Source organism: Camelus bactrianus, chromosome 4, assembly GCF_048773025.1.
Source record: "Camelus bactrianus isolate YW-2024 breed Bactrian camel chromosome 4, ASM4877302v1, whole genome shotgun sequence".
NCBI lineage: Eukaryota > Metazoa > Chordata > Mammalia > Artiodactyla > Camelidae > Camelus > Camelus bactrianus.
Genome location: NC_133542.1, coordinates 18,444,477 through 18,469,914, shown reverse-complemented (window position 1 = coordinate 18,469,914; position 25,438 = coordinate 18,444,477). Strand labels below are relative to the sequence as shown.

Below are 25,438 nucleotides of genomic sequence, written 5' to 3'. Positions count from 1 at the left end.
TCAATCTTAATAGTATTCCAGAACAGCACGCCCATATGAAAGATAGGTTGATGAATAGGTTTATGCCCTATTCAAGGAGATGAAACAGCTCAATAGAAAGATTAAATAAGGCTCCTGCCAGTGGTTGAAACTTAAAGTCAAAGAGAAGAACACAACTCAAACCAAATGTTACAGGCAAAGGTCAAACAAGAGAATAATTAAGACCCTAACTTGAAGAGCTAATGTTCGCTCATTCAGTGTAAATCAGAAGAAAAATTCCTCCTCTTAAAGTGTGACCACAATAATTTTCACTGAGTCGCTTCCAAAAGATAAATTATAAAACTGAATGAAGATGAACTAAGTCCCAAAATAACCTTTACAGGGAACCACTCCTATTAATGAAACTACTGGACCTTAAGCACAAAATTCACTTTGAGATTCTACTGTCATATCATACTTTAAAAATTCATTCTAGATTTATTAAATATCAAATATTAATAGAAATGTGAATTTTGCTAAAAGCCTTTCCGTTAATTTTTTGTAGAACCCTATTATAACCCAATTCATTTCTGTAAAAAGAAAGAAAAGCAAGTTTACAAAGAATAAACAAGCAATTTATGTTTCCTGGGTACTTTTTTGTCTGTTGACTTGAATGTCCCACCATCTAGTTCCAACCCACTGTAACAGGGGATTTAATTAAATGGATGAACATATTCCTCTCTATGTACATATACTACCCATAGAATGGAAGCACAAGTTCAGCTATAAGAAAATTCAGAAAGGATAAAATAGTACTAAAACAACAGGAAAAAGAAAAGCTGTGTATCATGCTAGTAAATATTTTGGAGGCACTGTAATCCCATCTGGAGAAAAGCCTGATTTATTTCAATTTATCCTGGGACAACAGGTACATTTGTGTTTTACAAAAATCATTCTCTTTGTGTACTGTCATATCCTATTTTGAAAATCCACTATATAATTTAGTGTCTCTTCCAAATAGCCACATTTTTGGACAATGACACCGGTATCACCTAATAACTTAAGTCATAAGAATTAATATACACATGCCCATATGATGCCTGTGGAGTAAACACAATCAGCCAGAAAGAACACCAAAAAATCAAATAAGACTTTCCTACTCTACCAATTCCTTTTCCTTGTTATTCTATTTTCATGAAGAAATGCTGGCAGATAAACTCTAAATCCATCTGACTGTAGTTTGGGCTCAGGGAGGGTGGAAGCTAAACAATAGAATTTGAAATATCACAGGAAGAAGTGTTTAATATTTTATAATGATGATTTATTTATAAATAAATGCATTTGTTCTCACACATACTCCCACCCAAATAAACACATATCATACATTGCAAATAAGTCATTTTCTTTCCTCCTGATGACAAAGAGCAGTAAGATATTTAAAGACGGCCAATTTCAAATAATTTCTTCCGCAGAGATAATAATAAAGGTATGATTTATTTAACACCTTTCACCAAGTCCCTGAAAGATCGCTGATGTCAAATAAATCCATAACATAAGGAAATAAGTAGTGCAAAAGCCCTGCCAGCCACCCCTTTTCACAGATGGAATATGACAACTTAAGCAATTTACCCAGAGGTCAGGGAGCTAATTCCTGGCATTCAATCAATAGATATTTATTAATGGCTTCTATGCCCAGCACTCTGTGCTGATAGCTTGGGTGAAAAGTATTTTCTTCTTTTTGCTTATTTGTAGCTTCTCCCTTTTCTACAAAAAAAAAAAAAAAAAAAAACAACACCAGAAATTCTTACTTGCATAATAGAAGAAAAATACTCAAAATAATAACGTGATGCTGAATGAATTCAGAGAAAAACAAGGTTTCTGGGATTTGAAATATTTGGAAAGTAAGGAGAAGTGACATCAAGCTCTCCCACCTGTGTGTACCTTCCACTATACACCTTGTCCTATGAAAAAACTATGATACGTCAGTAGTTGAATTTTATAGAGAAACCAGATTTAAAGCCAGCAAATCTGTGTTCTCTGCTTGGCTCTGACATTTCCTAGCTGGAGTTAACTAACTTTAGGCAAGTTACTTAATTTCTTTCTCAGTCAGATTCTTCTACCCATAAAAATTTTAAAAGCATCACTGAGTAGATGCAATGTACTATATTAAGAAGTTATGAAAAAAATCATTTTATAAATGCTAAATTCCTACCAAACGTTAGTCTTAACACATGACTCATTTTGCCAACACTTGTGCATATTTTCACTAAATAGGAGGGGAAAAAAGAAGGTGCCATTTAGACAAAATTCCTGACAAACCAAGAGTTAGCTGTTATAGATATTAAAACATAGTCTCTGCCCTTAAAAATATTTCCCACCACCGTAGGGGTCTAGGACTCTGGTAGGATTGGGTATTATGTCCCTGCCACCAATGCAGCAGGGAAAATGAAGACCTTAAAAAAAATTTTTTTTTTAATTAGGATAACATGATTCTGTTAAACTATTAAAATGAAATTAATGAGTTTGAATTTGGAAGTTTCTTAATTCTTGGACCACTATAGTTTACTTGTACTTCATATTTTAGCTAAAGACTCCTGTTATCTCTCCACAGCTTTAACCCTAGTTTCATTCCAATAATGTGTTATGGCTGTCAAAATGAGTGTTTCTAGAGATTTGTTTTGACATTAAAAACTCAGATATCATTTAACTCTTATTAGGATTTTCAGTTTGCCTTAAATTTATTGAAATAGCAGAAACTACATGAATAAGCTTATGCAAATTTTTCAAATCACCAATAGAGTTCCTGGAGTCCCTTACCCTGGGATGGTTCCCACCATCACCACCAAAGCCTATTTATTTCCCACAAGTGTACTGCTGGCCATTCATTTACTCCTTTCATCAACATTGCACACTTATTACACAACATGACTAAAAATGCAAGCATGAAAAATATAAGTATTTATCCTTAAAGAAATGGTGAGTTAGGCATTTTCTTTCTGTCCATTTTTTTTTTAATGGAGGCACTGGGGATTTAATCCAGGACCCTGTGTATGCTAATTAATGCGCTCTATCACTGAGCTAGCTAAACCCACCCCCAAGTTAGGCATTTTCTTTTTTTTTTTTTAATTGATGTACATATAGTCAGTTTACAATGTTGTGCAATAGTTTAGTCACACATATATTTTCATTATAGGTTACTATAAGATATCCAAATTAAGAATTTCAATCAACTCCCCTCTCCCCAGGTTGCAGCATTAAATGAATTGAAGTACCAAGCCTCTAGTAGCAACAGTTGAACATTCTGGAGAGAACAAACTGCAGAATGGTTTGAAACTAATCATACATGTAAACACATGCATGTTTTAATGCAACAGCTCTTAACAAAAAAAAAAAAAAAAAAAAGAAAAGCTTTTCACAAGCTACACAAGCTATAAGCTATAGTATAATACCAAGAAAACCAAATTATAAATATATTAAGTTCTAAACCATATGATCCTTAATCATATTAGTTCAGCCATTTAATTACAATTCAATCCTTTCCTAGTCAACCAAGAGTCAGAGTCACCCTCCCTAACAAACTTCAACTGCCATTCTTCCCATTTTCTAGTGTTACCAGCTCTATACTTTAAAACAAACAAATAAACAAACTTAGCTAAGACTCCATTAGTTTAATTAGACCAGAGAAGTGGTCTCTAGATCAGCATTATCAGCATCGCTTGGGAAAACTGCACAAAATGCTGGTTCTCGGTCCCTACCCCAGACCTCCTGAATCAGCAACTCTGGGGTAGTCTCCGCACTAGGCTGCTCCAAGTCTTTCAGGTGATTCTGATGCCTGTGTAAGTGTGAGAGCCACTGCCCTTGAGATTCTTTCACACACATACCCTAGTCAGAGCAGAAAGTCTCTCTTTCTGTGAATCACTTTCTCTCACTGCTTCAGTTACACTGCTGTTTCCTCCTCCACCAACTGGGTAAAGTTACTTTCTTTATCTCATAAACCACATCACTTTCTAAAACATGATTAGTTATGCAAGAACCAAAGGATTGTGTATAAGTATCCCCTAAAATTTCCTTTTCTAACACTATTTATTAATAGAGAAATTGTTACCACATTCAATTTGACCCACTATAATGTGTTTTTTAAAAAAGAGAAGAAAAAGAAATAACAACAAAATGAAATGCTGAAGAGTAAGCTTATGACTTTTAATGTGATAATAACGTAAGAGGTATGTTTGTTTACTGCTCAAAGCAGTCCCTGCCAGGAGGACACAGACATAGTCATGGAAGGAACTTTCTAAACATCAGAGGCTGAACAACAGTTGCTTTTCATTTGTTAGTAAGGAGCAGGACTAGGTCCAAAATTCAAGCTTAATCCACCAGATAATATGCAAACTTTTCCCACAAAAAACGTCAAGAACAAAGCAATCCCATAATGTCACTGCTATGAAAACCATAATCCTATTAAAAAAAAAAAAGCAAAAAACAACAAAAAAACCCAACTGTGCTAATAAACTCAAAGGGCAGAGTAGCTGCAGGCTGTTTAACAGTAATGGACTCAAAGCCTGGCTCATGCACAACAATGAAGCACAATACATAAACAATTATTGTGCAACTTACAAATTATTACTGTACTTCCTAGTCATTGCACAAACAGAATTTCTTGTACCTTACTCTTGCTTGATGTCTGTTCCTAGAAGGCTAGCGATGATGCCCAATAGAAGCGTCAAGTGCCTGGAGACATGGAATAAAGTTGACTCCCTTAACTGATAAAATAACCAGCCCCTTAACACACAGGGACTCTGACCTTGCTGCAGCTGCTTCTGATTTCCAAGTGTCGGCTGGGAGTATCTTTCTGTCTCTTGGCTCCTAAACTTGCAATATATCATTTCTGAGGGCCTTGACATTATTTCTATAACTCTAATTATTGGACTGATTTGAAACAAAAGAGTCTTCGGGAACTTCAGCTTAAGACCACACAGAAACTTTTATAATAACTTACTTAGATAAATGAGTTGTGTAAATTGGACAAGGAGGTTTGGAGTAGTGGTAAAGGGTTGGCATCTGTTATAATCTAAATGCTAGCTCAAGTCAGAAGACTTGAATGCCTTGAAAATTAGGTTTGAGTAGATATTTAAATGTCCAAATGCAGCTGAAAGTACTTTCAGTTTCAATGACTAGCTGGCCCACAATCAATATTCACTAAACTAAGTCAGTTATTTTCAAGTTATTGCTTATAAATGAACTAACCCTACCTTGTCAGTCTGCTCCTGTACATGAATCCCCTCACTCATATATATTACAAGCCTCAGGCTGCCCACAAAAGCCTCTGCCTCCATTCAGCAGAGACCCTGAGCACCATATCTTAGCTTCTAACCCATCCTGATTTGCTTTCATCCTATACACAGCTCCCTCTCTGATCTAGCAGTTAGCTCAAGAAGATAGTGCCCTACAGGCAGTTTGACCTAAGAGGATAAAAAAGCAGACTGAGGAAGTATCCTATGACTATAATTTAATGAGAGCAGTCTTCTCCCATAGCTTCTAAAATGATTCGGAAGACAACGTCCACAGAAAGCACTTGAAATAAACATACTCAGTTGCAAGAACATGCTCTAAACATTTCTATTCCAAATCCATTGGTACCTGTTGAATATTTTTAAATGGTTGATAGGTGCAAGACATAGGGTTCTAACCAATGGAGGACTTTATCGTCCTAAGTCAATATCCAAAACTTATGGATGAGCTAGAATAACTTGATTGTATGAACTGGCTGTGAGCCACTCATCAAGCCAAAGCTCTGAGGCCACTTGACATTATGAAGCAACGGCTAGAGAAAAGGAAAAGAAAGAATGAAAAATCCTTTGCCTCAGAGTTGACTCCTGCATTTTAAAGGTCAGTATGATTTATACAACCTTAAGGCTCAAGATGAAGTTCTTTAAGCTGATGGGAAGGCAGTCTAGAAAGCAGAAATTCAAACACAGCAGAAATGTCAACCACTTGATTGTTAATGGCTATGCTTTCTACAGTAAATTTTTATAATGTGAAAGGGGGCAGCTAAATAGATATCCCTCAGTAGTTTATCTAAAACAGGCGCGTTACATACCCCGAAGCCTTAACAAATTTTCTCAAAGATAACCATCAAACCTCCCCCTCCTAGAAGCTGCCCTGCATTTTATTCACTTGGTGCTATAATTTCAAATTCTGATCTGTTACATTAAAAATGAGGCACAAATCACCTTCAGTTAAGAAATATGTTAGAATGTGTTAACATACATTAAACAGTTTCAAACCACTTGCTACTATTAGGCTGCTATATTGAAATAAGTCATGCATATATTAAAGACAATCAACAGGATCAGAAATACATCATTTACAGCTGATTTAAGATGGTCCTTGGCTTCTTGGGACTGGCCCAAAGTCCTTAGGTCAAGAACAAAAGCCCCCAATTGCACACTGGTTTTACAAAAAAAATCACATTTGACTTTCACTACTTTGATTTATATCACCTACTATTTCCAGGAAATTGGCATACTTAAATATGAAGGCTATTGACCCGCCAAAGTTGAGTCCTCCTCCAAAATACAGATAATTTTGAGGATTGAAGGTCACATACCCGTCAAGAGTGCTATTTCAGGTAGCAAAAATACTGTCCTACTGGAGCAAACTATGCATTTCACTAATGCATACTTTCCTAAATTTCAAATTTGAGAATGCTACTCTCAAATTTTCCCAATTGTTCCAATTTTTTTAATCCAAAAGCACTTAGGAAATGACTGTCTCAACATTCATGCTTCTATTTGGTGAATACATTTCTGAATAAAACCCCTTATGATAAATAAGGCCAACAAAACACAGGGAAAAACTAATGTTTGAGCAATGAACACACTGTCTTCAATTTGTGCCATCTTCTCTAGAAGCACAGAAGAGGCAAATCAGTGGGGTTGTTTTCTAGACAAGCTAGAGAAACCCAAATTAGAGAAACACTTTTAAACACAGTCCTGACAAAGCAACTTTACTTTGATAAATACATCCCAGAGTCAAATACATCATCTAGCAAAAGTTTCTCACAGACTTCAGCACTCCTCACCCACACATTCCTTCTTTGTTATATTATGCAAATATAAGTTGTAGCAGTCACTTAACTGTACCCTCCCCCCCAAAAGCCAAAGAATTTATATCCTTTGGACAAAAAAGTAATGGCACCCTAATTCAAAAGTCGTGGAGGAATAGACGTTAGAGTAAATGGTAATACATAATCAAAAGCCAAAATTAAGCCAAAGTTTACAGAATTATACTGGAAGCTCTATTAATCATATCATACCTGGTTGAGATTCCTTGGAAATGCTAATGAGACCCCATATTCTCAGCATTTAAAATGAAAAATCCTTTTACATTCTAAGATAGTATCTCATCTGGAAGCCCACCTATACCCATCTAAAAATAAGTGGTATCTTCCTCCTAAAGACTAACATTTCATCACTCATTTCTCAAAATCAAACACCAATTGTTACTAATGAATATAATAAAAATCATCAACTAGCTACAAGGCCATGGTTTAAACTCATGTCAATTACTATGGAGCATGTTAAGGAATCTAGCCTTTAAAACAAAACAAAACAGTCTTTATCATCTGTGAAAAAAGGCCAGGCTTTAAAATCTATGGTCTTTTGTTTTTTCCATCATGCTATAAACATACTATAAATAGTTTGACAGACAGTTTCACCTTCAATTGAACCAACTCTGACTAGAACAGGGATATGGACTTTTGTCTCCTCCCTTCCCTGGGGCCCAGTGGGATAAATGCCAGAGGGATTCCACACAAGCTTTAGATGTCTTGGACTTAGACCCTATTTGTTTTGGAACCATGGGTTCCTTTCTTATTAAATTCTTCTATTTGCCAGGAGAAAACTGGAACAAAAATGAAAAAGTCTAATGTGTTGATTTCAAGGTTTGTTCCATCAGTCATGATAGAGAATTTCAGGACTTTTTTTTTTCTTTTTAAGGCATAAACTCAACAAGTTGCTTATGCCCTTTGCTTTTTTTTTTTTTTTTTTTGAAGTAGTATTTTAGAAGAGTGAAACAGTTAAGGGCTCTGGTTCACAATGGCATTTGGTGAGCAAACCCTGATGCAGTTACACCCACATTTCCAATGAAAAACCTTTGAAAGTAGACACCCCAAAATGAAAACAAACTCTGCCACCCAAAACTAAAACTGAACATCAATCTATCACTTTTATGTGAGCATATGTTTCTGCTGACCAGAAGGATGATAAAACTGGACAGAAAAAAAGTGCTCAGTAGTGCCCTCCTCTCCTGTCTGCCCTGGGGCCTGGGAGGCCTGGGTCTAGGCCCCGAGAGAGTCACACAACTCTCCCCAGGACTCAGTTCCTCCTGTTAAGTGAGGGATGGAGATAGCGTTCTTACAGGGTCTACAGTCCTTCTATTCCAAAGAGACACTGAGAGGAACTAATTCTTAATGGTATGAGTTGTGTTTGCAAGCTCACCTTTACCCAGAAATGGGATGACCAATCACTGGGTTATAAAAGCAACAGAGAAAATCCAAAAGAGAAAGAAAAGGAATAGTCTCTATGACTGTATGTTTCAGATTACTAACCAGGAAAACATTTACGTAGTCAGGGCTTTTTTTTTTTTTTAATTGGGTTGCAGAGGAAGTGTTATTCCAGCGTTGGCCAACCCCATCCCCCATTGACAACTGCAAAAATAAGAAGCATAATCATCATCTGGGCTGTATCAAGAAACACACAGCCTCCTTTAAACACAAGGTCCCCTAAACCCTGCCCCAGACTGAGTGGTGTTGTGGTTCCAGCAGGATGAGGGGTAAGTAGGTCCTTGGCAACCCATCTGTGATCTCAGATTCCTACTGCACTGGGGAGCAGCACCCCATTCCTCTACCTCTGCACTCTCCCCTCTATATGTGCACTGAAGTTAACGTGACATACTTTCCAATGTTTACAGGGCTCTCTAAACGCTGCTGGCTCCCAGTGAAGAGGTGAACAGAGGAGAGGGGAAGATCTGTGAAAACAGAGTTGTTCCCCAGGGCCTAGCACAACCCTTAGCACAGAACAGGTGCTCAATAACCCCACAGCAGTTGACTGTCAGACATGCCTCTTGAAAGTACGCCAGAAACACAACCCAGAATGATGGCTACTGGGGATACTGCATCCTGTCCCGGGACAACTCAAACTATTGATTATGGTCTTACAAAGCCCTAAAATCTCGGCTCCAAGAATACCTCAAATGTCTTAAAACAATCACTGCAGTTAAGGTGGAAGAGACAGCGGTGGCAAGGTGAGAAGAGAACAGGACTGGGAATAAGATGACCTGGTTTCAGATTCTAAATCTGCCGCTTAATAGCTATGACCTGGGGCAAGTCATTTTAACCTCTCAGCTCTCCTCAGGTGTGACAAGGGAATACTACTTACTTCACAGTCTAGTTGTATTTAGAAATGAGGCCACATCTGTGAAAGCACCTGGGGGAGTGGAGAGGGCAGGGGGAGGAGAAGAGAGAAAGGAGAGGAGAGAGAGGAGGGGCAGGCTTCAGCAGAGGGGAAGTCCCATCTCTAGGAACTCAGAACAGAATTTTCCATCGAGGGCGGGGAGAAGGAGAGCAGCTGTGAGAATGCACTTGAGGACTAGGAGGAAAGAGATTGACAGGACCTGATGACAGTTTGAACGTAAAGGCTCTCAATTAAAGAGATCCTGCTCTGCCCTCCTCTGGCAGGGCCTGAACTCGTTTCCAGTGTTATTCCCAATGTGATGGATCTCTAATTACTGAGGGGATGGAGAATTTGGAAGGAACTTCTTAAAATGGTTCCCTCTATAAGTTGCATGTACTAATATGACATAACGCTGTTGGCTGGTTTTTGGTTTGGTTTGGTTTGGAGGGTGCGGAGGGGGGTGTTGCTGGCTCTTTCTATGCTTTTAGGTTTCTCATGAAAGTTTTTAACTTTGTACTTGTGCCCCAAGGCAATTACTGTGAAGGGTGCCCTTTAAGCCCTAGAACTATTTCTCTAATTTATTTCCTTAATATATTGTTACTGCTGTTGGCCTCTCTTTACATCTAATGCAAACTATTAATCTTGTTTCCTACAGCTTTTTTTTTTAAACAAGCAGGAACACAGGTGATTCCCTGTCCCCACCCTAAACAAATTCTAAAAAGAAACCATAAGTTTTTCAAATTAGTGCCCAGTTCTAAGTTGAGACCTTCCCCTGGAAGGAGCTAACTTATTTGACTCAGCGCAAGCAATTCAGACAGGAGAAAAGAATAAGGCTTAGACAAATCAGGTACTATGGTTTGAGTTCTGGGTCACCACTAACTAGGTAACTATGATAATTTAGGTAACTCGCAGCTTCTCTGTGATTCAGTTTCCTTAATCAGGCATAGGTGGTGGTATGTCTTGGCCTTCTTTCTTGGGATATGTGAATAACATTCCTTTTTTAAAAAAAAAAAAAAAAGGATTCTAAAAATAAAAGGTATGAAAATCAACATTTGAAATGTCACAGAGATAACAATATTTACTGGTGGACAGAACCAAATTTGAATAAAGACTGTGAAATATCTTTCAGGCAAATAATGCACCTCAATGTTTTAATTTCCATAATTTATAATAATGCTCCAGTATATGTAATACAACAGGCTGAATTATGCATGAGTGTAAGTAGAAATTCTCTAAAGCCCACGCTGTGAACCACTGCAACATAGTGCTTCCATGGCGCTCAGCCTCTGGTGCCCTTACAATGGAAAAACTGGTATCACAGACCATAACAAAGTACAGTCCTTTCTACAAAAAGAGGTATTTTATCTCCTCCCTTCCTTTGCCAAACCCCATATCCTTTCTCCCACTGACTTGGTCTTCGGAAAGCAGGTTTAAGGCAACAAAGTAAGCAACACATAGAGGTAAAATACAGGAACTTAAACAGAATTGAAGAACAGCAGAAAGAACTGATACTGTCTCCTTGAGAGCCAAACTACAGGCCTCCAACCTGTTGGGACAGACCCAAGGCCTTTCCATTTCAATCTCTCCTACGGCCTCCCCAAGCAAGGAGGCCTACAAGTCATCAATGAGCACATGGAATAGCTCCTCCAGGGGCCCCTGGGACAAGGCCTCCACTGCTTTCACTCCCAGCTCCCTGTCATATGAAGGCTTCCAGTAATGGAAGTTTCCCTTCATGCACACAGATACACTTGAGTCATCCCTAATCTGAGCTAAGCAAAGACAGATTTCCACATGGAAACTCAACAATGGAGGACTGACAGTTTCAGGGGGAGCCAGCCCGCTGCTGGCCTATTTTAAAGCTGCCTCTGCAAAGAGGGTCAGGATTCCTTTTCCTCCATATGTTGGGGACACAGCCTCGCTCTTCTGGCTGGGCACCTCCCAAAAATTTTGCTAAGACACAAGTGTGTTTCTGTACAGTCCAGTGGAGTCAAATCATAACCCAATTAATTCACAGAACACTCATGCACTAACTCACTGAACAAGCCTTCCTACCCTCTGGGAAACAAGACAGGGCCATCCACTAAGAACCCACTTATTTTAAAATCTCTGAGTGCCTCATGTAATGATGGGTACACCGCAGGTGCTCAATTAGTTTTCTACTGACCATCTATTAGGTACTAACTGCTACAAAGATTGCTATAGCAGAAAGACCATGTTCAAAGAAGAACAAGAAGCAAACCTGTAAAAATAAATTATTATAATGTCAGAATTGCAGTATTAGAAGTCCTGGTGAGGGATGGGGGCAGCACAAAAAAATCAAAGGGTCAGTGTAGGTTTCATAGGAGGAATTAAAGAGATAGTCCTAAAGCTAAGCCTTGAAAAATAAGTATTACCAGTAAAAACTTATGATTCAAGAACCTGAAGTAAGAAGAGAGAATGAGAATGAGCAAACTCTTGCCAGTCATCCTACCGAAGCCAAGCTTTCCTTAATGGATTCTCTAAGAGTAGTTTTGAGGAACTGGAAGATTAACGTATTTTTCCTAATGACGAACCTACGTACTTCAGTCAGACAGCTCAGAGTTTTTAAATCTCTCATTAAGATTCTTGGCCAATTCTTGATTTAATTCACCAATTGGTGTCACAGGAGCCAACATTTTCCTATTTTCCTCAGGAATCTGAAGGACCTCAGAGACCCAGAACAATTTAATTTAAGAGCCACTATGAAAAAACAGTAGGGAGATTCCTTAAAAAACTAAAAATAGACTTACCTTATGGTCCAACAATCCTACTCTTGGGCATATATCCAGAAATTTGAAAAGATACACGCACCCCAGTGTTCACAGCATTATTTACAATAGCCAAGACATGGAAGGAACCTAAATGTCCAACAACAGATGACTGGATAAAGAAGCTATGGTATATATTTACAATGGAATATTACTCAGCCACAAAAAGAATGAAATGATGACATCTGCAGCAACATGGATGGACCTAGAGATTGTCATACTAAGTAAAGTAAGCTAGGAAGAGAAAGAAAAATACCGTATGACATCACTTATATGTGGAATCTAGAAAAATTACACAAATCATCTTATTTACAAAACAGAAACAGACTCACAGACATAGAAAACAAACTTATATTAACCAGGGGGAGGAAAGTGGGGATGGTGGGATAAACTAGGATTTGCAGATACTAACTACTAAATATATATACATGCAGATACTAACTACTATATATATATATATATATATATATATATATATATATATATACACACACACACATACACATACACATACATATATATATATCTGAATCACTTGCTGTACACCAGAAATTAATACAATGTTATGAAGTGACTACACTTCAATTTTTTAAAACAGAATCACCTAAATTGATAGCCTCAAATTCCTTGATTATCTGACTTTATCACCCCTAATGTCACTGGGAGTTAGGAATCAAACTGTTCTATACCCACCCCCAATCCCCTAATGTAGATCCATCTCTCAATAATCTATCACCAGTTAAAAATCTCTTCTACTTCTTAGGCATGGAGCATTGGAAAAAATTCAATTATTTCACATATACTTGGAAGAGGTTACAAGCTACTTATCAAAGTCAAGATTGTGTCTGAAAAGCTAAAACAGTATTTTCCTAAAAGTCAAACAAAAGAAAAGTTCCTTCCTTAGCACTAAAGCATTGCCATTGCTTTGGGCCAAAATCACACTGATGGTTACCTGAGCAATAACAACTTCAGAAAAACAAGTCTTAACTTCTTTCTGTCACTGTAAGGATGGTGGGTTGTTTCCTATTGAGTCAGAGCACATAAACACTAAAGTCAATAATTTAAAGGGTCTATTATCCACATGAGGACATGACTCAAAAAAAAAGAGAGAGGGAGAGAGAGATTATGGATACTATGGAGCAGATGGAATGGAGAGAGAGTTGGCTGTTCGTTAAAATAACCATGGGGGGCCAAATCCTCACTACATGTTATTTCAGCCACAGCCTCATCTGGTTAACTTTCCTATGATTTCACCTCTAGAATCAAACTGGCAAACTGTCTTTCAAAATAATATTAAATTCTAGGCTCAGAAGGAACAGAGAGGTCATTCAAAACACCTCTAATTCAAAATGACCACATCTTAAAACCATCCCAAAGAAATAAAAACTTAATAGCTTCTTAAAATTATCCAGAGAGGGCATTTTTAAATGCCTAACTTGATTGACATCCATTTATTGTGTCCAGTATTTCAGGAAATATTTACTGACTTCTCACCTAAGTCCTTCCTGCTGTAGCTTATTCTTATTCATCATTTCAAGCTATGTATTCTACAATTTTAAAGCAGTCTATGTATTTCAAGCTCTTTTCACCTCCAAATCAAGAAATTATATTTCATTTTTTCCTACAGTTTTTAGCAAAAATACAGCTTGTTACTATTTTAGATATTTTTTCCTTAGAAATTGAAGTACGAACTTTGAATTAGATAAATTCCAACTATTAGCTCTCCACTGTATTACATAAATGAGAAACCAACTTTCTTAACTGTTCAATGAGCAAGACTTTGGTAAACTGTGCTTTTTGAAATTTCATCTTTTAACTATATTTTATTAGCATGCCAGGCCCATGAGCCTCTCTCAACTCTTTACCAACTAGAGTAGATAACTCCCCATTTCTCCTGAAGCTAAAGCTTCCGACGCCCAGAGGGCTTTGTGCCTACCTTCTTGTTCGATAAGTCTACACGGTCTCAATGCACACTCTACCTGACATCCGAACCCTCCAAACTGCAAACGTGGAAGAAATGTGCTCCAAATGCAGTCACGTTTAGACAGTGCCTCCAATCCAAGAAAGCCTGTTAACAACTAGGCTCTTCATCACAGCCTCTATTTTTCTATCTCAGTCACTTCTGAATGGTGTTATCTCATAAATATATGACAATATACACTCTTAGGAATCTCTACCTACTGCTAGTCAGGAGGATTATTATAAAAATAGAGAGTTCTAATAAGTCTTAAAGAAGAGAACGCCTAGCGACTAATTAGTATAAAAGGCATTAAAGGACTAGTTTCATTTTATTATTATTTTTTTAATCTAAGAAAAGTTCAAACAAGTATACATTTATTTCTCAGGTAATGAACCCCTTTAATGATAGGGGACACCACACATCTGTCCTTGCCAATTACTTACTCCCTGTTGTTTTTCTTACACAAATCATGAGTTTTACGCATTATCCCATAACCTGTCAGGTCATTGTTTATATCCTAAAAACAGATCTTCCAAAAGTCAATGATTTAAAGGGTTACCCTCTTAACTCACCCCATCTACAATTGTCTTTGCTGATCTCAGAATTGTACCTGACTGTTCAGATTCTAAGAATTGGAACTGACAAATGACAAGTTGTGCTGGCATCTTCAGGTGCAAAAAAGTTGTGAAAAGTTAAAAGACAACTAGAGGACAAGAACTGCAAATCATTTCTGAATCCTTAAACACAAGGATTTCTTTCTAAGGTATGGGATGGGCAGTCCCATACCCAGGAATCTTTATCAGGGAAACTAATGAGAAATGCTCAGTGCCATACCATCATGGACACTCAACACATCCCTGAAAATAATTATAATTTTTAAAAGTAGAAAATACACATGGATATGCTTTTTTTTTAAATGACAGACCAGCAAAACATTAACACCATATCTCAAAAGTAAGATGCCACTGACTATAAACAGCACAACATTCCTCTATGCTGCACTAAGAAGAAAATACAGCCAGCAAAACTCCAACTTAGTACTAAATAGTAGGCACACCCCACTTTGAGAGATGTTAAAATGTAGATCTTACAATCTATGAAGTACAGTAGTGAGATAATTACACTTGACTATTTTATTTGTGGGTACATGAACACATAATAAGAGAACTGGATAAAGAAAATGTGCTCAAAGGGGTAACTCAGCAAAGTAGATCAGGGAGTGAAATCTTATCAAATACATTTTATTTTCCTTCTGTTACCACTGTATTTTCCACTTAGGGCCTATTTGAAATTTTGATGAAAACGGTATTATAGGAAAACTCTAATGCATGCTCTCCAGGTCATTCCTTGAAGTCTTTGCTCCTCTTTCCTAACATACCAGTCATTCTACTATCGTTACCCTACGCTGCTGGGATGGAGGAATTTCTCCTTTGCTTGCTATTTCCTCAATCAACACACTCAACTGCCTGCAGTTTCTAGAACCACGAAGGTTTCTATACTTTTAGCCTTTATGCTCTCAGCACTAGGTCTCTCCCTACTACCCATTCACCTGGAAAAAATCTACTCACCTTTCAAAACTCAACCCCCAAACTGCTCTTCTTCCCTGCCCTCCCCATTAAGATTTTCCTGGCCTCTTCCTCTTCAAACTCCCCAAACAACCAGTTTCTCCTCCAGAATCCTAAATGAGATACTTATCCTCATTTTACTGAACCTGAAATTTGCTTCTCTGTGTCCTCCTTTGTAACCTGTAAAATCTGTGAGAAGAATCATTCTTTTTTCTTTTTTTCCTTTTATTTTACTTGGGATTACCAGGGCCTAGTATGGTGTTTAACCAAAGTATTCAAAACATTTGATAAAACACTGAAAACAAACTGTGAACATAAGAACACTATGACCCAGAGAACAATAATTATATAATTGCACCCACATCTTGAACGTAGTTAAATATTTTCAAAAGATAAGGAGTGTGGCAAAGGTCTTTGAAAATATGAATCAAACTTATACATATTCCCTGCTGCAAAGTCTAAAGTTATTTTTCTTAACCAGATTTTTAAAGCAAGAACATATTCAAGACTCGGTTAATGGTTTGATTTTATATATAAAATATCTGTTGTATTTAAATTTCTTTTAATTGGTGAAATTCTCTTAGGGAAATATAAATCCCACAAATGATTTTAAGGCAGTTTTTAGCTAACTGGCTCCTAGAATAATTGATTTCTGTATGTGTGAAAATCTAAACAATTTACCTTATTTTCAAAAAAGACATTGTTTATTTCTCATATGCTATAAACATAAAAAGCTATGAAATGTTACCACCAGAATAATACAGTGGAGAACACTAAGCCAAGATATTTAAAATCACATTAAACAGGAAGAGATGTATATTTTATTGCAAAGTTTTTAAAAAGTTACCACACTTTCTGCTTTAAATTATCCCATTTTGTAGAAGACATGTAAACACAAACACACAAACATATGTGTATGTATGTAAGTGTATTCGTGTGTGTGTGTGTGTGGAGTGATTAAATACATACAGAAAAGACTGGAATGCTACAAAATAAACTTAATAGTGAGATCTCTCTGGGAGTGGGATTGGGGAATACGAATAGGTTTTTACGGTTTTAAAATGATAAATAAATCAGTGCCATTAATTGCAATAGGGCTGAGCAAACAGATTCCACTTGGTCTAAAATTTGCACTATAAATGTACAGCACTTCGTGATCAGTTGTAAAAATGATGATAAAATTATAAGAATGAATGTCTGCATCCACATGCATATATCATATTATTTTCGGCCATAAAGTAACACTTCCCTCACATGCCAAGTTATGCTCAAGTCGTACATTTCCTGAAGTGTATTTCTGTCATCAGTTATATTCAAGTGCTGAGCTCTGCTTTTTTATGTTTGCCAAATGTTATCACTGAAGTCTTGTATGTCTTCAACAAGAATGACCACTAATACCACCATAATTCAAAATTACTTAGAAAATCCTAGTGAATATAATCAAGACTTAAAAAAAAAAAAAACCCAAGAGCCATACATATTTACTTGTAGAAGATTACTGTCTATTCAGAAAAGCAAAGAAACTCAGGGAGGAGGGAATAGCTCAGTGGTAGAGTGTGTGCCTAGCAAGCACGAGGTCCTAGGTTCAGTCTCCAGTACCTCCATTAAGAAAATAAATGAATAAATAAACCTAATTACCATGTCCCCCACCAAAAAAGTATACAGGGCTGAATATCAATTATATCTCAATAAAACTGGAAGAAAAAAAAAAAGAAAAACAAAGAAAGTCTATTGAAAAAGTATTAGAATCAAAAGATTTCCAGAAACAAGGTAATATACAATAATATGTCACTTTCCTCCATGGCAGCAATAACTACCTTCTAGGATAATTACTTCCAAAATATAATAAAACAAAGGGTTCCATTTTAAAAAGGAACAAAAACTGAATGAACTCAAGAAACACAGATTACCTATAAATAAAGTTAGTAACTTTAATGAACAAGCTATAAAATAAGACCTGAACAAATTAAAAGACATAGCATAATTTTAGACTGGAAAGATGGACTATTAGAAAAAGATTAATTTCCCAAAAGTCAATCCATAACTTTAACAGAATTCCAACAAACATCCTATCCCCTATGGACCAACATTAACATCAAGTGGTCTTGACAATGAATGAGAGAAAAGGAGGACGCACACTAACTGCCATCTTTCCAATGAGCAGCTATTAAATAGATAAAAGGATATTCACCCTGCTGGCATCAAAAAATGCAAAAGATAATTGTTCCCAAAGGCTGGCAAAGAATTTAAAATAAGTTATGGTCACACACAACGCCACTCGGTATCAGACACATAGCAATAAATGTTTCTACCCATTCTTCAAGGCAGCTCATGAAAGTTTAAACTGTTGGGCAGAGGTGCTCCCACAGCACTCCTGCAGCCCCAGACACTCCGTCTTCTCCACAGATGTCTAAGAGCTGCCACCAGCTGGTCTATTCCTCAAAGGCAAGGCACGTAAATTTCACCATCTTTGTATCAGCACTTGTTAATCAATAGAAAATTGCAGTAGAGAGGAATCTGTGAGGAAATAAAAACCCACTTACCTACCCATGGCATTTTGCAACAACAAAACCACTTCTAGAATGTTTTAGAAGTATATTCATGATTATCAACTGTTGTGTGTCAAGATTCTAAAACAGAATTACTTAATAAGACTGTGAAAAACAAATTATTTATATACATAATCATCTATGTTTATCACCTGAAATCATGGCAGAGAGACTATTAAGTTTCTGAAGCTGGTACAGAAAGGTTGCAAGACAGAACTAGTTAATACTAAAAAGGTCCCTCATTTCATCTTTCATTTGCTTTCTTCGTCTACTAGGCGTAAGGAGGAGAGAAGGGTAAAAGTGCTTCTTGTGAAGCCATGGTCTCTGTTTACCTGGAATTCTGACTATTCAAGGCCAAAATCTTGCTGCTACCTGGCAAAATCATAGGACGTTAGCCACTGGAATGCAATTCTATTCAAGCTCAACATATCATTCAGTTGTTTACAAAATGAAGGAACGAATGCAGCTATAATCCTGCACTTGGAGAGAAGCTTACAGCCACTCCCCAGAAGACAGCCTAACCCGTTTTCTATTCAAGCCTTGCTTTCCTATGCCCAAAACCAGAAAACTGTTTTATAGTCTCTAATTGGTACTATTCAGTAAAACTTCCACTTCCCTTCAATGAGAAAAAGGATGATTTGTCCTCATTCTAGAACAGTCAGTCTCTACTAATAATTTGGTTATCAGGCAAAGTACCCACAATCTAAACAGTATAATTTATGAACATATCACCCTTATTAAACTAATTTCAAAACAACCTGTGGCATAAGAGACATATCTATGTCAAAAATCAAGGCATTAACTGTCTTGGAAAACAAGGAATTACTATCATTAAATACTAGTAGACATTAACCATTCAAGATGGAAAGTCAAATGACCCGAAGAAGAGCCAAACTGAAAATATATATATATATATTTTTGAAAGATACGAATATTGGTAAAACGCATAACTCCAAGTTCAAAGCTTTACTTTTTTCCTTCAAGGACAGTCTATTTTTAAGGCAAGTTATATTCATATATTCTTAGTGTTCAAATCCTGCAGATGAAAAGTAATCAAACTACAAGAGGCAAGTAAAGGCTACTTATTAATTCCTTAGGCAGTAACTTAAATCTGACACATGTACTCAAGCCTTCCTCCCTATCCCCAGCCTGCCCCCGCCCCCACCAACTCAGGCCTTGAAGGATAAATGCTTTTTAGGGTGAACATTGCAAAAACAAATCAATTAAGTCAAATTCATCGTGAAAGAAAGTAGAATGGTGGTTGCCAAGAGAAGTGGGAAGGAGGGCATGGGGAGTTCGTGATTAATGGGTACAGATGTTCAATTTAGGATGATGAAAAAGTTCTGGAGATGGAGAGTTACCAGTAACAGGTGAACGATGCAAATGGACTTAATGCCACAGAACTGTACACTTTAAAATGGTGAAAGTCGTAAATTTTATGTTATGCCTATTTTGCCAAAGTTTTTTAAAATTTAGCAATCAAACCAGTGACTCGTAAGACAAGCTGAACGATGTACCACAATAGAGAAAGACTGAAAAGTTGTTACTACTTTAGAAGACTTAGCTAAAAAGTGCTAATCACTTCCCTGACTATAAACTAATGACCTCAGAAAAAATGACAACTTCCTCAACAAATTTAACAAATATACTTTTAACTTATTCTGATAACATGATAGCTTTTCAAAAACAGTAAAGAAAAAGCAATACAGAGAATCTGATTCTTTCAAAGAGCTTCTAAAAGATTTATTCTCCTGAAAGGAAATTTGGTTTAAAAAAAAAAGGCTCAAAATCAGTTTAAAAGTACTTGAAGTAAAGGAGTAAATGCCCAGTTTTCCATAAGAGAAACTGGATGGTCAGATGAGTCTGCAAAACATACAGAAAGATCAAAGAAACAGTGAATGGACACTGTTGATCTTAGATTTAGACAGAAAGGCGTTTTTGAACGAACTAGCCATATAAACGTCCAGCCAGCCCTTGTGATGAAATTGAAAGGGAGGAAGGTAAGCAAGGTACTTTAGCAAAAGATGTTTAAACTTTTTGGTACAAAGGAGTTCTTTTATGTTATGTATTTTTCTAGATGGGGAGGATAGACAATATCTAAGTGTCAAAAAAAAAAAAAACAAGAAAGATTACAAGACATCATTCAGGAATGAAAGTAACAAAGTAAATACTATTCCACAAAAGTACATTAAACTCCTCATTTCTCTTGGCCTAACAAAGGATTATGGGGGTAGAGGTTGTAGGAGGTGGAGGGCTGAGTGAGCCAACTTAGTGAAAAGAGTATAAGAAAATAATTTTTCTTAATTTTAACGAGTAGGGTCCCTGAGACAAATAGGTTTTAGTATCTACTGAGAAAGGTCTATGTAAGTGCCCTATAAACACTGTCGTTAGAAGGCTTAACCCCTTTCCAAAGATCTTGGCATCTTAAAGGTAAAGATCTATACCCTTCCTTCTTGGCAGCTCTCCAATAAGTCTAACAAAATCATTAAACGAAGACTTAGATTTGTTCATCAGGAAAGCATCCAATAATGGTAAGAGGAACAGGGCATATCGGTGTGTGTAGCCATAGGTTCAGTAGTTAAGGATGCCACCTTTAACAGGGCAATCGGGTGCCCCCTTCCGCTGGGGCAGGCGGTCAACTTTACACTCAACTATCAACAATGTGCTGTACTTTCAAACCATCTTCAAATACAAGTTACAAAGACATGGCTAAGAGCACATAAAAGACCAACAACTCCTCAAAAAGCACAAGGCCAAGAAATGCAAATTTGTGCTCCAATGACAGAAGGTCAGTCGTGGCAGTTTCCTGTACAAGGACAAGCTATTTTATCTTTGTGACTTGATGAAAATCAAAAGTGGGAAAAAGGGTGAGGGGAAACTAAATGTCATGATTAATCTTTCCAGGGAGGTACCAGAGATATTAAACAAAACTTTCACACTACTTTTACTGATTCAGAGAAAGAAAATGAGTAAAATCACAAGAGAAATTATATTCAAGCTATCAGCCATTGGCAGGCATTTAAATATATGACAAACTCTAGGGTCCTAAGGATATAAAAAAGAAAGAATGCCTACCTACAAGGAATTTACAATTGTCTCTGTGTTCCTCAGGTGAAGATATGACTTCTTTTGTCACCGTCGGTCACCTCCAACACTACTCCTCACTTTCATTTTTGAGCACCATGATAGGCAGAATTCCAAAGCTGTCCCTCAGGATTCCTGTCCTCTGGTTATTCAATGAAATACTAATCTAGATACTGCTGTGAAGAGATTCTGCAGTTGTAATTAAGGATATTAATCAACTGACCAAGGCTATGGAGATTATCCTGTATTACCCAGATGGTCCCAAGCTAATCACGTAAGACAGTTAAGCAGGGAATTTCTCCAGCTGTAATCAGAAGGATGTGGTACAAGAGGACAAGGAGAGATGCAGTAGAAGGAGAAGTCAAAGAGATTTCCCAGCATGAGGAGGATCTATCATGCCCTTGCTGGCTCTGAAACATAGGGGTCCATGAGCAAGACCTGGAGAGAAGCTTCTAGGAGCTAAGGGCTGTCCCAGCTGAGAGTTCACAAAGAAACAGAGACCTCAGTCCTACAACCACAAGGAACAGAATTCTGCAGACAAGTTGAGTTAGGCTGGGGGCAAATTCTTCCCTGAGCTTTCCAGTAACAGGCCAGCTGATCAACACCCAGATTTCAGGCTCATGAAACCTAAAGCAGACAAACTAGGTGAGCCAATCCCAGCTTCTGACCTACAGAACCATGAGATAATTAATTTGTGTTGTTTTAAGCAGCTAAATTTGTGTTAACTTATGGCAGCAATAGAAAACTAATGTAAGCACTTAACGCGGAAATGCTTAGATGTAACAACTCATTTAATTCTCCCAACAACCCTGAAAAGTTATCACCTTCTGTTTTACAGATGAGGAAACTGAAAACAGAGGTGTTAAATGACCTGTTTATGAACAGGAATTACTCATGACCAGAGTGGGTTTACATATATTCAAGAAAACTAATTGACTCGTAACACTTATATATAACATGAGATCAAAAATTCAACTTAAAGATTACAAGATTTCACTCAACAAGTGACTTCTTTTTAAAGGTCAAAAAGTAAGAAGAAACCTTAAACAAAATAGTTAATGTCTTCAGGCCACAATGTATACAGTCAACCTGACAGAAAGGACTACATTGCTAAAAATAAAGTCAAATCTATGTAACTACATACTTCCTCTTATACCTTGAAAAATCAAGATAGATATTAAGTCAATAACAGGTTAAATCTAATATAAATTCAGTTTTCTGCTTACTCTTACTCCATAAATCTATTTTAAATACAGTAGTATAAGGAGAGAAAAGTTAAAGTGATTAGAAGAGCCAAATGAGAGACTTTTTGAAGAAAAAGAAAAAGGAGGACCAGCATGATGAGTATCATACTATTCAGATGCTCACACTCCTTCTCAAGAAAGTAGAAAATTCCAGATAATGGCAATGATAATACAGAAAGAAAATCAGGGGGGAAAATACAAGCCAAAAATGAAATTTAATATTTAATTTGTGAGAAAGGCTAACAGACACAGTCACCTGCAAATGGCTATATGAATGAGATGAATGAAATTTATTTACTAATCCTCAAAGTGCTGCTGGTAAAGGCAATAAAGTTTTTAAAAAGAATTTGGTTTTCAGTTCTTTGAGGGTCACTCAAAAATCAATTCATAAATCAACAACTGTTACACTCCAAAAAAGAAACTAACCAAAGTACAAATATTTCAAAAGGAAATGTGGAGAAAACCTTTAAATAAGCACATATATACCTTGAATTTTATGCATCAATAGCACTTTTCCCAGTGATGATGTTTTCTTACTAGACTTTGAACTTTCAAGTCTCGATTCCCAGAGTGCGGGGCAAAGATCTGGGAACACAAAAGGTCCTTGGCTGATGGGATAAAACGTTTCCTCTCAAATAAACCAACCTTGGATTCCCAACAGGTAATGTGAATTTACGTTGTTAAATGAACACCTATTTGGTCTTTTATGTATGTATAATGTACTCATGTTGTTTTCAGGTTCAGAAATGAAAGATTTTTTAAACAGCCTATTTAGAAAAAAAAGAAAAACAATTTCTAGTCTAAGAAATATATAAGAAAAATTATACATCTAGCCACAGTTAACATTTTCAATGCTAATGTCCTATTTTTAAATGTCTTTGTTACAATTAATTATGTATATGCATTGACATCCATCATTAATTTGCAGGTGCTCCTAATGTAAATTGCACATATCTGTTCAGAATTTTTTAAAAGGCTAGTTGCATACTAATGTAATTTAGAGAAGCAGGCACCAAGATCTTTTTAACCTGTATACTCTGCCAAGCTGAACAGGCTAGAAAAGGAGCTCAGAGTTAACCTGGTCATATTCTAGTTCTTAAGCTGGATATGGTAGCTTCATGGATGTTCATTTTATTATTTTGCCTTGTAACTTACACATTATGTAGTCTCCTATATATACCAAGTGTTATACAGTTAAAAAATTAACTGAACAAGTGATATGATTTCTTCAAAATGTAGTCACAAACATAAAATAAAATTATGAAAATAGTACTTCATTACTATCTATATATATATAGACATTATTGCCTTGGAATTAATAGAAAAAATATTCCTGATGGACATTTTAACTATACAGAAGAGCACAAAATAATTACAATCCAGAAAAATTTAAATCCACCTAAAAACTAAAATTTCCGAACTGAGGACCTGGGTAAAACAGACACAGAAAATATAGCTTAGATCTGATCTTGGAAACCTTTTGTTCTGACTATAAATCTACTGTAGAAAAGCATAGAGCAACTAAAATGCTGCTGGCTAATCAGAAGTGGGAGGTTGTTTTTAACTTTAGGGAGTAACTAGGATGGATTCATGACCTACCTATCCAACTGATTGTATTACCTCTAAAAAACTGGCTAAGAATGAATATTACAAATCACTTAATAGTCTGAGTTGTGAGCTGGTTTCTTTCTTTCTTTTTTTTTTTTTTCTGCTACAGGTATTATTCTCGTCTCCAATTTTTTTTTTTCTGTTTGATTAGTGAATCATAACTACCTCAATACGTTGGCCCTAAAGTTCAAAGGGTTAGGAGTTAAACATTACAAGCTTGTTATTATTAGAAACGTTATCTTCAGGTGCCCTCGTACTCCTATTTATTAGCAAAATATTTTAAGGTATTTGCCATGTAAACAACTCATTTCTTTAGAAAATATCCTACCTAACAAAACTTATCAAAGGACTAGTTTCTAGCCTTATTTTTTTCCCCATTTCAACATGTTAAAAATAGGCGTCATGAATAGAACCAGGTTAATCTGACCTGTCCAAGCCCAGCTTAGCTTTTAACACCTTGTCATAACATTCTTATCTTTTAACACTCAGGAAGGGTTAGTATTTCTTTGTAAACAGTCCCTCAACTTCACAGACCAGCTTTTAAGGAAAGGTTTCCTATAAGAATATGAATTTCAGTTCTGGAAATCTGAACTAAGGAGAAAATTCTGATCAAAGAATAGCATCATACACAGGTGTTCACTGCAGTATTATTCATCTTGGAAAAACATACAAATCTACTTAAATGTCAGATAAGAAGGAATGGCTACCTAAGCAGTACTCCTTTTATAAATGGAATCATATGCAGCCATAAAAAATCACACTCACCCCTCAAAAATGTGCAATCAAATGGGAAACAGCTTATGTTACAGGAAGTGTGAAGAAAATAACAATTAGTTTTTTTAAACTATGTAGAAAGAATATTAGAAAGTAAACTCAGTATTTTTTTAACTATTTTTTCCCAAACGGTATACACTGTACATGTATAATTTTTTTATCTGTAACACCACAGTGATATTCCTTCTGCTCATATTTTAAAGTACGCAGCCATCATTTAACACTTAGTCCCCACGGAGCAACACCTCCTTGCTTACTTTTCCAGAAGGCACACTTCCAACACATTCAAGCATCTGAAACACAGACGAAAAAAATTTCAGATAGAAACTAACAGCCTCTATCTTTTGGAAGACACACTTGGAAAAGCGTTTATTTATTATCTGAAGACTATTAAAGTATCATAGTTAAAAATAATTTGGCTAACAATGATCATTTCAGCAGATAAACACAATTTGACT

General features: G+C 36.5%; 1 protein-coding gene across 3 annotated transcripts in view; it reads right to left on the bottom strand.

Annotated features, from left to right (window-relative positions):
* MLLT3 (MLLT3 super elongation complex subunit) overlaps positions 1–25,438 on the bottom strand; it is a 241,104-nt gene that overhangs the window by 118,338 nt on the left and 97,328 nt on the right. Inside the window, exon 1 of one of the 3 annotated variants that reach the window (XM_074361515.1) lies at positions 25,238–25,280. The exons of the other annotated variants lie outside the window; for them this stretch is intronic. Coding sequence (XP_074217616.1) covers positions 25,238–25,265 — 28 coding nt within the window. The 5' untranslated portion in view covers positions 25,266–25,280. Of the gene's footprint in view, positions 1–25,237; positions 25,281–25,438 lie in introns of those variants that run through there. 3 annotated transcript variants of the gene reach the window in all.